Below are 18,309 nucleotides of genomic sequence, written 5' to 3' on the forward strand. Positions count from 1 at the left end.
TGACCCCCTCGACGGAACCCTCATGATCGGCCAAGACAGGGGGAGGCGTTGACTGGCACCCCTCCCCCATACCCTGCAGCAGCTCGGCCCCCCACGTAGCCCCAGTGGCAATGTCAGACGCCACCAAAGGTACAGTCCTGCCCCACGGACAGCTACATCAGGTAACATAAAACCTCCTCTATAAATACCCATGAGTCCTAAGCAAAAAGCACAAGCCGAATACACTGGAGAACACTTCCCCTTCACTTCCTTCAAACCCCTCTCTACATCACCTTCTAACTCGATCGTCGGAGGGGTCGGGCCGAGCTTCCGACCCGACCTGTGTGTAGGAACGAAGACGGCACCACCTCTTCCCGAAGCAGCGACGGAGCTTCCCCCCGACCAGAACCGCCGGCCCGCTAACCTGCCGATTCGAACGACCGATCCCGAACCACAGAACTCTGCCGCCAGGAGACCCCAAGGGACGTCGCCCGAGATCCCCGACATCTGGACCCCAAAACCAAGCCGCGCCGGCCCCGAGGCCACGGCTTAAAAAGTTATTTACCGTAACACTACTCATTATGATCTATCATGATCCTTGTTGATTGCTCCCCCTCTTCCTATAGTCGTCTATACCTACATGTGCGAGTTGACATGCAACACTAGTCGCCCCGCTTCCCTCCCCTAGTCGCTACACCTCTATGTGCAAGCTGACAGGCTACACTCGTCACTCCCCTTGTCACCTGCACCTCAAACAGAACTAAATCGGAACAATGATTCGATTCAATTAAAATAAGATATTCCCAATCAAAATCATTTGGGATCTATCCAACTAAATCAGTTAATATTAATCAATTTAAAAAATATATTTTTTAAATGATTCAATTTAACCAAAATTTTGATCCAATTGGACTAACATTCATAAAAAAAATTATATCGCATATATTATTCTAAATATTCTCAAAAAAAAAAAGGAAGGAAAGAATCAATAATAAAACAACACAAAGACCAAACTCCTCCCAACAACTTTCAAGAAAGTTTAGAGTGCAGCAGCTGGAAGCTCTTCTTCCATTATAACAGATTAGTCTATTACAATTTGCTGTCAGCATCATCAAGCTTCAAGAAGAATAAAAGCAATGGTGAACTCAGCTTATTGATCTGGATGCCCCAATCCACATAGATGTTTAGATATCTTAACAACACAATTAGAAAGATAAACTTATGAATTTAAAAAACTATTAGTTTTCCAACTTATTAACTGAACCAAAAGAAAAGTATATTCTCAAACTAACATCATTTATAACGAGTGACGATAACATGCCTAATGCCTAAGGTTGCAAGTGACGATAACAAACCCTAGCACGAGAGTTGTAAGCGAAGGAGGGTGATAAGCCATGGAGCGAAATGGGGGCGGGCATGATTACAAGTGGCAAGAGGCCGCCTACATACAATGGTATAAGGTTGAGATGATGACAAACCCTCGTGCGTGCGAAGATTATGATGAAGACGATGATAGATTCAAAAAATATATATATATATATATATATAACTTTTAAATTTATTAAAAATTAAGGAAAAATTTGTTAGGATGCTATATGAGAAATTATAAAACAAAAAATATTTTTTTTCGAAAATTAACCTAAAATTAATGCGTTCAGATGGGTCGATCGCGAGTCTCATTAATTTTGGAGATATTAAAGTATTCGAGTGGGTAGGACGACAAACATGTACTCCTCCCATTCCTACCCACAAAAGCCTTCGTCGAAGCCAGGGAGAGCCGCAGATCCCGTTCCAAGTGGCTTCTCGACAATGATGCCTACCTCTGCTTCTTTCCGCTTTCGGAAGTTTTAGGGTTCTCCCATCGGCCACTTGCTCCGCACTGATTCCTTCCTTTCCCTCGGTTCTCACGACCAACCACTTGCCCATCTCCTGCTACCCGGTCCTCTCCGAGGATTTCCGCCCTCGATCGACTCGTAGCCGGCGCGCCGCACCTCCTTTCTCTTTGGTTTGTTTGATTGTTTGTTTGTTTGTTTTTACCTTTCCCTCTGTGATCCCCTTTTTCTCTTATTCGAATCGAGTTTCCTCGCGATTGGCTCCGTCAAGACCAATCTTTGCTTGCGTAATTGGTTATTAGGTGGAACTTTCGGTACTCAATCGTTTTTATCCCATTGGTTTCCGTTGGATCTTCTACGGAATGGGATTTTTTCTCTTCTTATAGGGGAAAATTGGAATTTTTCGCTCCTGATTGAGCCCTAGAGTCGCCTTTTTGTGTCAATAGTCTCTACCGTACCTGATGGTTTGAAGGGATTTGCGATTTCTTTTCAATTCCGTTTTGATGGAGTTAGCACCGTTAGACTTACGATCTACCTGCATTACAAAAATTGATGCAGGGATTTCAGTGGAGCTCTGAGTTTTTGATACAGATGTGGATCTTTTGGCGGTAGTTATCAGATTGATTGGTTCACAAAATTTGCCTCGTCCCTGATGTTGAGGAACGCTTTCACTAGTCATGGAAGGGCCAGCTGAAGTAAATGAGACATTTGAGAGCTCGGTCGATGCTCCTCATATTAAAAAAACAGAGAATGATCAACCACCGGAGCAGCCAAGCCCCAACAATGCCGCAGAAACACACGCGCCACTTGTCTCACAGGATGCAGAATGGGCCGAGCACTTCACCTGCCTGCAGACACCAGAGATGTTTCTTGAACGTATGGCTGGAGGGAGCTTAAATTGTGATCCACATGCACATTCTGGGCCTGAACCACATAGCTCAGACGCTCACTCTTTGAGCAACCAAGGAGAAATGGTGGAAGAGCTGACTCTGAATAACTATAAGAATCCTAATTTGTCTCTGGGCAGTAGCACAAGTAGTGGGGAGAAAACATCAGTCCGGATGGGCCTATGGCAGAATTTCACGAAACGTGCAGGAAAATCGAGGGACACAGCAACCAGGAAGTCCTTGTCGATGGGTCATGATGATGATGTGGATAACAGGTTTCTGCCTCCGTCGGGCACACAGAGGCCTAGTCTAGCCACACAGTCAGAGCCAAAAGATTCTAGGTTCCCTGAGCATGTGTCTAAGATTGACAAGCATATCATCCCAAGTACTACTACGACAAAATCTCCTGCTGCAATCCGGACTAAGGTTCTCTCCGCATCTGGATTTCAACAATATTTGGTCAAGACTACATTGAAGGGTAAGGGAGTTGTATATAACCATCAAGAAAATCGTGATGAGCCTGGTGTTGTGATCTCTCGTCAAAATATTGAAAAGCCTAATGCCAATCTGAACGTGACTTTTAAATCTTCACATGGTCCTAGTTGTAAAGTGGATTCTATATCTTTCAAACAGTTAGGAACTTCAAATCCCTATAGCGAAGGAATTACCTTGAGGGAATGGCTTAAACCTAAGCGCCACAAGATAAATAAGGCTGAGCGCATGCATATATTTGAGCAGATCCTGGATTTTGTTGACATCTGTCACTCCCAACTTCTTGTTTTGCAGTATTTACGGCCATCATACTTTATCAAATATCCCTCCAATCAGGTTAAGTACATTGGGTCCTTTGTTCCTCAGAGCCAGATGGAGTTACCAGATTTAGTAATGCAAGATATTCACCATCTGGATCATCAGTCAAAAAGAAAGAGGTGTACAGACCAGGACAAGGAGACTCATGAAGTTTCGGTGCTGAAGCTTCAGAAATTTCGTGATCATAATAGTGACAGCAATGAGCATCACACATATCCTTTTACGGGTGGTTCTGTAGAAGATGATCGAGGTGAAGAAAAGGAAGCTGATAGTTTTAGAGCAGGAACTACTGGCAGTGCTTTCAGGGCAGTGAAATTGGAGAAATGGCATAAAGGTCATAACGTGAATTGCAGTCCAGGTATATCTAGTTCTATCAGCCAGCAATCCATATCTGAGCTGGTGAAATTGGAGGAGAAGTGGTATGCTAGCCCTGAGGAGATAAATGATTATGTGTGCTCCTCTGCATCAAATATCTACAGTCTTGGGGTTTTTCTTTTTGAGGTGAGAGAAGACTATGTTAAAAAGTATTTAGTAATCATTTTTATCTAGTATGAGACTTTGCTACTGAATCAGGCCTTTTACCTATGTGGTGGCTCTTTGTTCCTTATATTATTATGTTGCTTCCACTGTGATCTGCAATTTACTACCTGAGATGTACATAGTTGTTTTCTATGCAACATATGATTACCACTCTTTGGTACCTTTGGTTTTCTTGTCTTCAAATATTTCTCTTGTTTGATTATCTGCTTCTTTTGACAAGTTTGCTTCATACGGCATAATGTTAGAGAAAAAGCCCTTAGCTTTCTTTTGCATTTTTTGGCCCACAGATTTCAAGTCTCAATCATTGGCATTCATAGAAGTATATTGAGCCACATACAGCAGTGATTTAAAAAGCGCTAGGCGCCAAAAGACGCCAAGGTCCAAAAACGCCCGAGGTGCTAGGTGCTAGGCGCTCGCCCGAGCGAAGCAAGGCGCTAAAATATAAAAATATATAATATAATTAATAAATATAATTAATTATATTTATAATTGATGGAGAAACGAGGAAGCAGCGGCGAGCGGCGGCGGTAGCAGCGGCGAGCGGCGGTAGCGGGAAAGGGAAAGGGAGCGGAAGACGCGAGCAACGGTAGGCCTCGAGGGAGGCGCGAGCAGCGGGAAGGCTCGCGGGAGGGCTCGCAGGAGGCGAGAGGGCTCGCGGGAGGCGCGAGCAGTGGGAGGGCTCGCGGGAGGCGCGAGCAGCGGGAGGGCTCGCGGGAGGCGTGAGTAGCGGGAGGGCTCGAGGGGGGCACGAGCAGCGGGAAGGCTCGCGGGAGGCGCGAGCAGCGACAGCGGCGAGCAGCGGCAACAGGAGCAGCGGCAGCGAGCGACGAGATCGCGATCGGGATCAGGATCGAGAGCGGCAGCAGGTTACTGTTGGGTTAGGGTTAGGGTTGGGGTTATATCGGTTTAGTTGGTTCGATTGAACCAACTAACAACCGAACTAGGACCGAACTAGGACCGAACCAGACCTAAAATTCTGGTTCGGTCGCCTTGGTTTACCCAGGCGCTCGCCCGAAGCGCCCAGCGCCTGGGCTCGGGCGAGCGTCCAGGCGGCGCCTGTTTGAAGCGCGCCGCCTGGGACATTAGCGAGGCGCTCGGGCCTCGCCTCGCCTCGCCCGAGCGCCTAGGCGAGCGCCCGAGCGCCTTTTGCAATCACTGACATACAGTAAGTGAGAAGCCAAAAGTTTTGAGATACATAAGAATATCAAAGTTTAGGAAGCTTTTCAAAAGAAAATTTTTAGAGGTAATTAATCCTGAGTTTATCATTCACAAAATTTCAATCTCAATAACAAAATTTTCTCTTTCTTTTTTCCTTGTGGTGGGGTGGTGGCAATCTAGAAAAAAAAAAAGAGCAAGAGGCTTCTCTCGAAGAATGTATGCCATTTCTCATAAAGAAGTTGTCACCTTTTCCAATGGGTCCCTTCCATCGTGGTAGTGTTTTAGCCGACCTGTCAAAAACTAATTTTGTTTCAGAAACCATGGACCAGAAATCAACAGCCTGTTTAAAGAAAATGAGCTCTCTGATGCTGAATGTATTCTCAATAAGCTTTGGTCTGGTTCAGGTCAAGTTCAATCCTTCCAAAGACTTGAAAAAGATTTGTGATTCTGTAAATGATGATTTTGGTAAAATGATGATTGTTATTTGCATTCTTTGGTACCTAGTTTATTATTTTACCTATCAGTTATTTCCAAGTAGTTTGAAGCATGATACCTTAATGTCATCGAAGGAAGGCCATATACATGGGTGCTATTTGGAAGGCTGTGAAGTTTTTTCAGGCACGAGTACAATGATTTGATGAGATCGTTATTCATTTTCTTTAAAGCAACTTAAGTATATTCATGGAGGGTGAGCCTTTGCAACCTAGGAGACCAAAGTTCAAGTCATGAAAACAGCCTCTAAATCACATAGGAGATCATGGTTCGAGTCCTGAAAATAGCCCTCCCTATATTTAGAGGTAAGTCTGCATACATTAACCTTTCCGCACCCTGCATTGGAGAGAGCCTTGTGTTCTGGGTATGATCTTTTTTAACTTAAGTTTATGTGCATTGAATGGTTAGATACTTGCAATGTTAACCTTGAACAAACACAATTAAGCTTTTTGCCAAGGAATTAGAAAGACAAATCTACATTTGACTGCCTCCATCAAATATGAAAATTTGTCTGTGCTTCAAAAACGAAATGACTTTGGACATATTTTGACTCACAAAAGAAAAAGAAAAGAAAATGGGACTTGGTTTGGTGAGATTTGTCTGAAAGTCACCTGTGAGCCTGTATTGGTAGGAGCTTCTTGCATTGGGTTACCTTGGACTTAGAATGGTGAGATATCACCTGCAAATCACAAAGACAGCTTTCAGCCGATATTTAGGATAATTGGAATATGATGTCTCTATTAAAAGTTAATGTATTTGGGAAGGAATGGGTTCACTATTGACTGCACAAAATTTGAACCATTCAATATATTAATCTCAAGACATCCATCGTTGTCACTATCTTAGACTATTAACATGGTTTGATTCTGGACTTCTATTGAGATCTATTTGAGTCAGAATTTGGTTGTGGTTGACACATCTGGGCAAGGTTTTGAATGTTGTAACATACCGGTATACCGATCAGCTGTCGGAATAGTACGTACCGAGCGTATCGACACATGATACACTAAGGTGTACCAATGTACCACTCATACCGATCCTCTATCGGACTAGTATATATTGCCCATACCGATCCTTTATCGGACTAGTATGTACCGCCCGTACCGAGCGGTACGATACGGTATTACAAACCATGCATCTGGTATTAAAGGAGAGAATGTGATGTAGGAGTAAAGGAAGAACCCAGAGAGAGAGAGAGAGAGAGAGAGAGAGAGAGAGAGAGCGCTGGAGGAGATGAGAGATGAGGAGACAAGAAGGTTAGGATAGAAGGAAACAAGAAGAAATCTTCAAACTTTTTTCATCACTTGTTGTACATTAGAACCCTATGGTTAGTTGTTGCTTACTACCTATTATTGGTTGGTTAGTATTTTAGTGTCTAGGTTGTCCCTTGCAATAGGTCTTCAAATGGAGTGTGATAAAGAGAGGTGAAATGGAAAAATCTAGGCATGAAAAGAAATTTTTTGCTAAATAAGCTTTCTAAGATCCTAATTAGACTATCTTATTTAATAGTTAGATAAATTATTTTTACCCTTAATAATAACTCCATTCTTTTGGTTATTCACCAAATTCGGTTAGTCCATTGATTCTGATCTAACTAATCTACCTTAAAACAAATACGATGCCCCATCGTGAACCTGATTCCACCCTTGTAAACCTTGATCCATTGTGATGTCACCTCTCTTAGGCCATTTGCATCAAACAGTAGAGTGCATTAAGCTTTTTTACCATCAGGCATGAGCTCCATCACAAGGGGGTCAATGGGTTTTTATAAGTGGGAAACATATTGTCACGGACTTAGCTGGTTTTGCTTAGGTCGTGCGGCACCTTTGCGTGCCCGTTCGGAAAGGGTTAGCCTTCCCGAAACCTCTTACGATCCCTTATGGATCTACAAGAAAGAAGACAGGTTAGGGAAAACGTTTAACTCGGAATCCCACAAATAGTCATTTCACTAAACACTTGAGAGGCAATGCAAATTATAAACATAGACTTTGTAAGCTCTGAATGGTCGGGCGACAAAAGATCCAAGGTGGTTCGTCGCGGCTAAAAGTTCCCACAAGTGCCCACATGACACTACTGCGAAACAAAACAGCGAACCAGCTAGCCTTAGACACTATCCCAGAGGTCCATCTAGTCATGTGCCACCTGGGTAGCTCTTGGGTATTGTGCTGGTTAACACTCTGCACCACTATGCGGAGATAGAAAACTCCCAAAATGGTTGTCTGGATGGTTTGTTTCTGGGCAGTTTTGCCTCTGCACGTGACTGCACATAACTTGCATTTACAAGCTTGAAACAGTCGCAGAAGCCAATCAAAATGAGGCTGCCAAGCCTTCTGCAAGCCCTTTACATGCTGTGCAAAGCATAAACAAAACTGAAAGACACGGACATGCACAAGCATTACATTGAACACCTTGTTTACTGTCATGTCTATGACAGTATGGTGTTTTAAACTTCATAAAATTTTAGAGTACAGCAATGAGGAAATTCTGCTGCAATTCTTTGCCATTAACCGAGCATGGTCTATTTGGTAGTTAGCATAACTGGTGTACATGTTGACAATCAAGCACAATGAGCCACTATGGGAGTTGTGAATACCATTTATTTGTTGAAGTACTACAGGGAACAAGTAGATCAGTGATCTGTAGACATACATATCTGTTGACGCTGATGATATCCATGTATGCAAATGTATGCATCTAAAAAAGTGATGCTATTATTTCAGGCTATATATGATTATTAAACAAGTGTTGCTTCTTTTATTTCAGCTATTATGCTGTTTTGAAACATGGGAAGTGCAATCTGCCGCAATGTTGGATTTACAGCATCGGATTCTTCCACGAACCTTTTTGTCAGAAAGTCCCAAGGAAGCTGGCTTCTGTCTTTGGTTGTTGCATCCTGACCCTTCTTCTCGGCCAATGTCAAGGTGAGGCCAGCCTTTGCTCTGTGGGAACATTTGAAGTCAACACTCACACACTTTGAGACATCTTGTTTCTGTTCTGTACTTTTTTATGAGATATCTTCTCCATTTTCTCTCATCTTATACTACTCTGTCAATGTACATGCAAGTACACCTGCTGCATAAACAAAAGGGAAAATGCTTTTTTTTTCGCATAGGTTTGTGAGAAAGGTAGAAAATGCTTAACTGATTTTTTTCAGTAAAGGAAATCTCATATAGATTGTACAAAATGAAAAGAGGAAAAGCGACAGATATTCATATCATCAGGAAGGTCCTTCCTATTCCTGGCACTGAGATTTCCTGCCATTCAGACCCTCCTGCACTGATAATGAAAATTAAATCTCCATCACATTATTAGTTCAAAATGCTAAATTTGTTGTCCATTCACCTGATGAACAGTAGTTTGAGCAGTTTCTTCTTGAAGCCGGAGACTGATTGTTTCTGGTTGGCCTTGACCAAACTAACCCTCTTGTTCAAGATGGATATGTTTTGATTGAAACTTCAAATCTTAATCTAAATTTTGGATATCCTTTGCTGATAACATCTAACCATGGTATCTAAGTTGAGAAAGATGTGTTATTATGTCACATTGATACAAGGTCTCATATATTCTATACCTTATCATGAGTTCATGTGATCTAAGATAGTGCGGCTTTACCTGTTCAGGGATATTATTCAAAGTGACCTGTTAAGTGAACGTAGAAATTTTCCATCATTAGATAACTCATCGGCTTTGATTGAAGAGGAAGATGCAGAAGCAGATTTGTTATTACACTTTCTCTTATCTTTGAAAGAACAAAAAAAGATGCAGGCCTCAAAACTAGAAGCACAACTTAGTTATTTAAAGGCAGATATTGAGGAGGCTGAACGAAGGCTCATATCAAAAACACAGTTATTTTCTGATGACAGAGGTTTCCGATCAAAATTTATAGAATCATCCAGCACTTACTATAGTGAAAAATCTGTTGGTAATGCTGGAGCAATATCCACGCTATCCAAATCAAATAAGTATGAGGAGAGGTTAATGAGGAACATTGATCAGCTTGAAAGTGCATACTTTTCCAGGTGCTCGAGGATTGGAACACCTGAATTTATTGCTGCAATGCGTTCTGACTATGATGTTCTCAAGATCCGTGATAGATGCTCCCAGCTCCTGAATGATGCTGATGAAGCAACTGATCATCTAGGAACCTTTTTTGATGGTTTATGCAAGTTTGCTCAATACAGTAAATTTGAAGTTTGTGGAAGTCTGAAGAATTTAGACATCGTCAACTCTGCAAATGTCATTTGTTCTTTGAGTTTTGACCGTGATGAAGACTATTTTGCTGCAGCTGGAGTATCAAAAAAAATTAAGATTTTCGAGTTTGGTGCTCTTTTAAATGAGAGTGTTGATGTTCATTACCCACTGATTGAAATGACTAGTGGATCCAAGCTCAGCTGTGTATGTTGGAATGATTATATAAAGAATTATTTGGCTTCAACTGATTATGAAGGCATTGTTCAGGTCTGTTTCCTGATGAACTTGCAATTATTTACTGTTTTTGCTTATAAAGCTGTAGCAATTTCTATATTTCATTGTAATTATGATTGCAAGGTGTTGTCAGATCCTCGTATCCTACTGCATCATAATTACTATGGCTGCATTTGACTTAGCTAAATTGCTAGTTGGTGTTGCTTATGACCTCAAGTTAAAAAAGCTCACATCTATTGTAGTAATTCATTTGAGATCTTCCAAACTTTAAATGAAGGTTTTGAATACCGTACCATACCGATGTATTGAGCTTTGCTCAGTACGGTACTGCATACCAAGTAATACACCTAAAATACATATCAAACCCTCCGAAAATACTTGAAAAATAGAAGAAAAAAAAAAGTTAAGATAGGGTTTTTAAGTTAGAAATAAATATATATTTAGTATAGTTTTAGCAAAACTAATGTAAATTAGGTAAGAATAGTGTCACACATCTTTTTCAGACTTTGAGGAGTAGTCTTTTGCAAGGTTCACAATTTCGGTCCATTCCGGATCATCTTTCTATTAATATTGAATTATCTATGGAAAATTTTATTTGAATTGTTAGATTATTTTGCATACAACTTAAACTTTAATATTCAAATGAATTAAGTAATCACATATTTGAGAAATTTTAAGAGAGAGAGTGAAATGGATTGAAATAGGGGGGAGGAAAGGGTTTAAAAACCCTTGAGGAGGGCTCCAACGGTCAATTTGATCGTTGGAGCATTGTTACAGCTGGTAACGGTCGGTTTCGATCATTACCGCTCGGTACAGAACGATAACGGTCGATTTCAACCATTACCGACCTGTACTGAGCGGTAATGGTCGAAACCGACTGTTACCGCTCTGTACAGCCCCGTATCATCCGATACAGGGCTATATCATTGATACCGCCCGTACCGGGTGGTACATTACGGTTTTAAAAACACTGCTTTGAAGTGCAAACTGCAAACTATTACATAAGTCATTTCTCGGTGTCAATTATATACAAGTAAAGTTACATATTACCAGATAACGTATGTCTTATGATTTTTTTTATTTTATTTTTTAAGAACAATTCCAATTTCATGTGGTATTTTAAATTCTGTTCTTCATTGCCACCATCTTCTTCTGCTTTGATGATTAACCATGAAAACCATCCTGTTTAATTAGGTGTTGTTGCATATCATGCTAATTTGTGTAATAAAAAATAGAGGTCTATACTATTGTTTTAGGCCATGTGCTGCTCACTTGGAGCCTCAATATTTTTGGGCTAAATTTTGGTTTTGTTCAGAAATATAATGAAATTAATGAATTACTTACATATAGGAAGAAGCTTTGGAGGTGCATTATGTTTCTATCCTGTCGAGTGTTGTAATTGTGAAAATAATATGTTTTGTTTACTTTCTTTGGATGAATAATGCAGTTTAAAGGTATTTAAGCATATGGACTTCAAGTTCAATGTTCGCCGAATGTGTTTCTTTTTGCAGTGCTACTTGCTAGTCATCAGAAGGTTCACACTTGGAGATACATAGGTGTGGCAGTGGTTAGGTTGGTTCATATTGGTGGGATGATAAGAACAAATATGAATTACCTGAACCTAATCCTATCCATACAAGTTTTGAGTCAGGTTGTGTCGGGTTGATCTATTTGGTTCGAGTTAGCAAGTAGGCCATTATTTCTTTATATTCTGGGGAAAACATCCGGATCTGGTTCGATTGAATATTGCTATCATGAAATTTATGCTTGACCTGGACCATACCCTATGTGTTATTGGGTGGAGTTCTTGAAGACTGGACCCATAAATTAACCCATCAGCTTGTGCTGAGATTAAGGTTTGCTAAACCAACCGGTGGTCTGGTGTGTGTGTGTGTGTGTGTAGGTTAGGGTTTGGGATGCCTCGACTCCTTATGCCCGCCAGGAGGTTAGGGTTTGGGATGCCTCGACTCCTTACGCTCGCCAGGAGGTTGCACTGCCATTGTTTGCTGCTCGACGGCTCACTCTAGTATGCCTCCTCTACCTCCTCCCCCTCTTCTTCATTCTTCTTCTACCGCTTCCTTTTTCCTTTTCTTTATCTTCTTTTTCCTTTGCTTATTCTAATCATTTAATCATTGGCTCATATCCTCTCGAAAGTTAATTTCACAAACAGGACTCTAGGAAGGTGGTCTAGGTCCCTTGGGCATTCTCAGAATAGCTTGAGGATTAATCAGTCATCATAAAACAAAATGACCATCTACAAATTCTTGCTTTCCTTGAATAGATAACAAATTTTTATATTGTCAGTAATTCCCCTATTTTCTGAATTTTCAAGTATTTGAGGTTCTTGGAGTGATTATTAATGATGATATTTCTCCATCCTGGGGTAGCCAGTGTTCAGAAGCACCTTCGGTGCTCAAGACTGAAGCCCTGCCTGACCTAGAAAATGGAAGTCATTCAAAGATGAATTTTACTTAGTCATGTAATATGCACTTTTAGTTACTGCACCTTGGTCCATGAATCCACCCCAAAGGAAAATGGAGGTTGTCTATGCTCGGTGGAGGTCATGTCATCCATACCTAATGACCCCGTTAATAAGGTAACCACTAATAATTAGTTCTCATAACCAATACTCAAGGGTGGTGGAATTGAATATACATTAGCTCCAGATCTATTTCCTTCTACCCTCTAGAATTATTGAAAATTGTTTTTCCACCTTATAATATTTAAAGCCTTTCAGTTTAATAGTCCATAAGCCCTCTCTGGGAATAAGAGTCACATCCTTTGCTCGATAATCTGAAATAATAAACACCCTCTTCCATTTCTGACACAAGGAATTCCTCCTGAGACTCCATACCTTACAAAGGACATCCATCAGTGAGACACATGCTGAAAGTAACAAAGATAACGAAGGCCCTTATGTTATTGGCTTCTCAAGGCCACAGGGATTGACATTGGTATGATCTACCATGTCTTCCCATAGTCTGAAATCATCTAGGATAAAACCTTGACTTTTGAAATTCCGATCATCTAAATACATGATGTGTGAGGCTATATGTCTTGCCTAACATGCAGAGTTGACAGCTTTCTGAGAAGGCAAGGAGTCCACAAAGAGGAGATGAGAGGAAGGAGAGGGTTGCCATCCTCTTTCAGGACACAGACACGGGAGAAAATATATAGGGAAGCCGAGCCACCAAAAGGGAGTGAAGACTTTGGTTAAGTTTTGCTCTTAGTAAAAGAATTTAAATAATGGTTCCATCGTTCCATCTTGGATTTTCTTTTCTTTTTCCATTTTGCTTACTGATTCTCTTATCCATGAATAATTACTACAGCAAAACGAATAGGTATCAATCAGGAAAATGACTAAGGTCTCATGCTTCCTCATTTCTGTTGGTAAAAGGTCTTCAAGGTTTAGGGTTCAAGGTTTCAAGTTCAGGAGGGTTCTGAGATTCAGATTTTGGAAATAGAGATTACAATTTAGAATTTAGGGCTTCAGGTTTCAGGGGCTTCTTGCTAAAATCTCTTTCCATTTCATTTCTTGTATCCTATAGTGATGTGATAAGCCATAATTTCAAAAGTCAATGCATTTTGAAATTTCTAGACATTAGTTTCCATGCTGATAAGCTATTATGCGGGTTTTAACCATGGACACAGCAAATATTATCAGTTTACTGATCTTTGATGTTAGGAAACTTAAACAACATTGAAGCTTAAGTTAATTTTGTTAGCTTTGTGAATCGATTAGTCTCGTTCTATTTTATGTTAATCATCTTGCTCTCTGTCTTGAGCTTACTAGTGGTTCATGATCTGTTTATAATGGTTTTCTCTAAGTATGCAATGTTGGACATAATTTAGTATCAAAGAAAAAAATGGTTTATTAGTCAACAATGCAAAAATTCTAGTGGTTTGATTAAGCATCAATTCTATCAGGGCTGTTACGTATCATTTGTGCCCTTCCATGAAGTCTTTACTTGTTTAGCCAGAGTTCTGCTCCATGACTGTGCACTTAAATTGTACTTTACGAAACAGGTTTTACAATTTAGTGCTTTCATAATATTAAGGATCTTGTAGAGTGAGGATTTAACTGCCATAAGGTTCTGATAGCAAAAAAGAAGGAAAAGTGATGATTAATCAGTATATATTATTTCTTATGCTTCGACAAAGTCCCTTCTGCATCCCCTCATATTCTCTGGTCACCCCCCTTCTCATGTTTGTTCGAAACCCTAAAACTTTATGGAACTTAGACCCTCATGTTTTTTAGTTTAGTGCCTGGACCATTGGATTGGCAAGAGCCTTATGCACCGAGCAACCCTTTTTACTGAACCAGTCTGGTTTGGCATTTGAACTTTTAATCCATTCAGCCTATAACAATTCTAAGACCCTACATTTTATAATTTATGCACCAAAATTTGCTGAAACTCTATATGTTGTGTCTCAGTTTATACGTTCTTGTCCTTGTCAACACACAATTTTTGCAGATCAAAATTAAGCTATCGTCATTTAGAAAACCTTAAAATGCTTTGTTTTTTGGCAGAAAAATTCTTTGTTTGTTACTAAGGTAGGTTATTGATGAATAAACTTGTCCTTGAAAATTCCAAGCTATTTGCATGTATGAAATTATTGATACTCACAGCATTTTTGGTCCTGTAGACAGACATGTACTCACTCTGTTTCTTGTTCTTTGTTTGTATCCTCTACTTCTATTATCATGGAATTTCCTTTCTGTCAAACTATACTTGCAATCCTTTCTAAGTTTTCTTCAAAGGCTATGTGATTTGATTGTGGCATTACATGCAGTTGTGGGATGCAAGCACCGGGCAAGGATTCACAAAGTTTGCTGAGCATAAAAGACGAGCATGGTCTGTCAATTTCTCGGTTTTGGATCCAACTATGTTGGCCAGTGGAAGTGATGACTGTACTGTGAAAATATGGAGTATCAATGAAGTAAGCTTTCTGAATAAATGTCTGAACCCAAGCATTAGGCATCTGAAAACTTAACTGAAAATATCAAGTATAGAAACAGATATCTGTAAGCACATAATATGTGATAATTACAAAAATGTGTTGTGTGTTTGTTTTACTCTAGCAGCGACTGATGTTATATTTGTATATGGCAGAAAGGTTCTATTGACACTATCAGGAATGTGGCCAATGTGTGTTGTGTCCAGCTTTCACACTCGTCTCATCTCTTGGCTTTTGGCTCTGCCGATTACAAAATTTACTGTTATGATCTAAGGAACACTAGAATTCCCTGGTGTACTCTGTCTGGACATGGAAAGGCCATCAGCTACGTGAAATTCTTAGACTCGGAAACAATTGTTTCGGCATCAACCGACAACACCCTTAAGCTTTGGGATCTCAAGAGAACAAACCCAAGTGGCTTATCCACCAATGCTTGCAGCCTAACTTTAAGTGGTCATACAAATGAGAAGGTATGCTTCATCATTATTTCCATCTTTAACTGCCTAAAACACTATGTACCAATGACGATCATAGTTGCAATTTGATATTTATCATGTTCTCTGCAGAACTTTGTTGGCTTGTCTGTTTGTGACGGGTATATATTGTGTGGTTCAGAGACAAATGAAGTAAGTTGCATTTTGGTTGCATTTTTCTTATGAAAAATTTCCCCTTATTGTTCTATATTATTAAGCAAGAAGAGAGAATATATAATTTTTTATTTCAGAAATATGAAGTTCCAAAACTCTAGGCTTTGTGCATCCTGGAAAAGGGTTTTGGTTTAACTGTTGCAAGTTCATTATCCCATTCCCACATTCAAATGTGGTGATTACTTAATTATGATTTTTGTGCATCACAAAAAGGTTATTTGCTTATGATAGCTTGTTTTTTCTGGTTCAGCATATTGGACATGCTTTTATTTGACATGTTGTAATATATACTTATTACAGGTATGATTTAAATGTGTTATTAGGGTTTCACAAATAGTTGTCCAGCTATACATGAACTACTGTATATGAAGTTCATGAACTACTACTGTATATGAAGTTGTACATGTGATTTTGTATTCACTTATCTCCTATTTATGGATATTCCAACTGGAGGATGAATCTCGAGTGAAAGAGCCTAGCAAGAACTATCAACTAAAGCACCAAATTTGCTGACCCTGGTGCCCCTCTCAATTAGCCATTATAGTGATGTATGTTGATATTCTTCCCATAGGAGCTGTTTGATGTTAGGGAATTTAAATTTGTACCTAAAGGCAGAGACTTCTTAAAAGTAGGATCTCAGTTCCTGAATCTTGTACATTTGTTAATTTAGATGGAAGTCACTTATGCCGAACTCAAGTATTTTTACTTCCTCTGTTTATATGGCTTCACTTTCTTTTGATGCACTTCCTCCACTTCTTTCTTATCAAAACTTCTGCTGATTGTTTAACTGAAAGTAATTGGATTATTTTCCTCCCTGGAAGTGGAGGGCAACATTACCTCTCATTAGTAATTATAGGTGTAAAGGAAACATATAACAACAACAATAACAAAATCGTAAGTCCCAACTATTTGGGATCAGCAACATGGATCTATTTGGTGTTATATAAAAGAAACATAAAGGTAAAATTATTTTTTAACTGGCAACACTTGTTAGTTCCTTGATTTTGACTTTGGCCTCTTAGGGTGATGTCTTTTTTGGGGAAATTGGTGGAATAGAGGGAATATACTTCGTAAGTCTTTCACCTTAAGTAAATCAAACTGTGAAAATACTTTTGACTTTTCACTTAATGCAAACCAAACAGCCAGTTGGTGTAGATCGCAAGAACACAGCAAAATTTGGAGAAGAATATGTTCTACGTTGATTCGTCCTGATCACATATTATGTGCTTCTCTTTCTTTACTAGTTGGCTGTCCAATGTCCTGTCTGTAATGTTGTTCTGGCTTCTGCTTACTATAAGACACTCTACTAATTGGCTGTCTAATTTCTTTTCTGTAATTTCCTCCAGGTTTATGCTTACTATAAGACATTTCCCATGCCAATGACTTCTCACAAGTTTGGATCCATTGATCCAAATACGGGACAAGAGACGAGCGATGATGATGGACAGTTTGTCTCAAGTGTCTGTTGGAGAGGGAAGTCAGATATGGTTATTGCTGCAAATTCCACAGGAAGAATAAAAGTGTTGCAGCTGGTTTAAGAAAAGTTGCAGGTAGCAATGAGCTGGCAGTCTCAAAACATTGGTGATGCTTATATGACAAATTATGTGTGGTTTCCTCACCTGGCGCCAATCTCAAAACTGAGATCAGGTACCAAAGCTTCAGATGAGAAATAAATTCTAAGCTGTGCGGACCCAGTACTCCTGAGATTTAGGTACCAATTACCCTTAAAGAACTTCCACAGTTGAGCTTTTACCCAAAGTGTTTTGGTTTTAGAAGACAATTTGTTGCATGACCAGGAGATTGCAACTGTCATCATCAACCAAGCCCGGAGTTGGATCCTCGGTAATTTTTCTTTCCACTATAAGTTTCCTCCTAAGCGGATAATTCAAGATCAAGATTATTAGATGAATCAGATGATATACTTTTGATTATATATATATATATATATATATAAAATTATAATTGTGGATGACAGGCACAATCAATTGATTGATGGACACAAAGTGGCCGCCATTAGAGTATTCCAAAGTTCGAATGCTCTGTAAGGCTGGCTGTCGATAGTAGGTTATTGCTTATGCTGGGGGAGGCACATTCCTTGCTCTTTTGAGTGGGAATGAGGGTGTATAAGATTGTGTGTTTTCTGAGAATTTTGTACATTGTGTACTATAATTAACTGCTAGTGATTCTTTCTTACAGAATATAAGGTTAGATGAAAACGGGATATAGAAAACCCATTGTGCTGTATCTAATGGAACAGTTTTGATGTTCTACTACGTGGATGACATTGTAGGCAATATTCGAGTTCTGATTAAGAATCATGTTTACTGATGACAGTCTCTTGTTGTAGAAATATCTACAAAAAGCAGCACCTCATTTTTTTTTTTTTTTTCGTGGGAAATGTAAAGGTCTGATATGGTGAGTCTGTTGGCATTTCATTTTTCAGATGAAGAAGATACATCAAATCCTATAATCTTGTTCTTGCCCAAAGCAAAATGATGTATGATCTATAGACTTTCTCTTACCTCTTTGGTACACCATTTTATTCTGAAAAGCTGCTAAATAAATTAGAATAGATTCATA

General features: G+C 39.6%; 1 protein-coding gene across 5 annotated transcripts; it reads left to right on the forward strand.

The window, feature by feature from the left end:
- The first annotated feature begins 1,710 nt into the window (after positions 1-1,710).
- On the forward strand, positions 1,711-18,062 carry LOC135629636 (protein SPA1-RELATED 4-like). 5 transcript variants are annotated; one of them, XM_065137313.1, is made up of 11 exons: positions 1,712-1,984; positions 2,370-4,009; positions 8,462-8,619; positions 9,319-10,156; positions 12,027-12,149; positions 14,918-15,064; positions 15,238-15,552; positions 15,649-15,708; positions 17,076-17,440; positions 17,526-17,571; positions 17,705-18,062. In XM_065137313.1, exons 2-9 carry the CDS (start codon positions 2,489-2,491, stop codon positions 17,265-17,267), a joined length of 3,354 nt encoding a protein of 1,117 aa, XP_064993385.1. In that variant the 5' UTR covers positions 1,712-1,984; positions 2,370-2,488; the 3' UTR covers positions 17,268-17,440; positions 17,526-17,571; positions 17,705-18,062. The 5 variants fall into 5 exon arrangements, with proteins under 5 accessions (XP_064993387.1, XP_064993385.1, XP_064993382.1 ...); XM_065137310.1 differs by having other exon boundaries at positions 17,076-17,571; XM_065137312.1 differs by lacking the exon at positions 17,705-18,062 and having other exon boundaries at positions 17,076-17,701.
- The last annotated feature ends 247 nt before the right edge of the window (positions 18,063-18,309 follow it).

The sequence above is a fragment of the Musa acuminata genome, chromosome BXJ3-1, assembly GCF_036884655.1.
Source record: "Musa acuminata AAA Group cultivar baxijiao chromosome BXJ3-1, Cavendish_Baxijiao_AAA, whole genome shotgun sequence".
Lineage (NCBI taxonomy): Eukaryota > Viridiplantae > Streptophyta > Magnoliopsida > Zingiberales > Musaceae > Musa > Musa acuminata.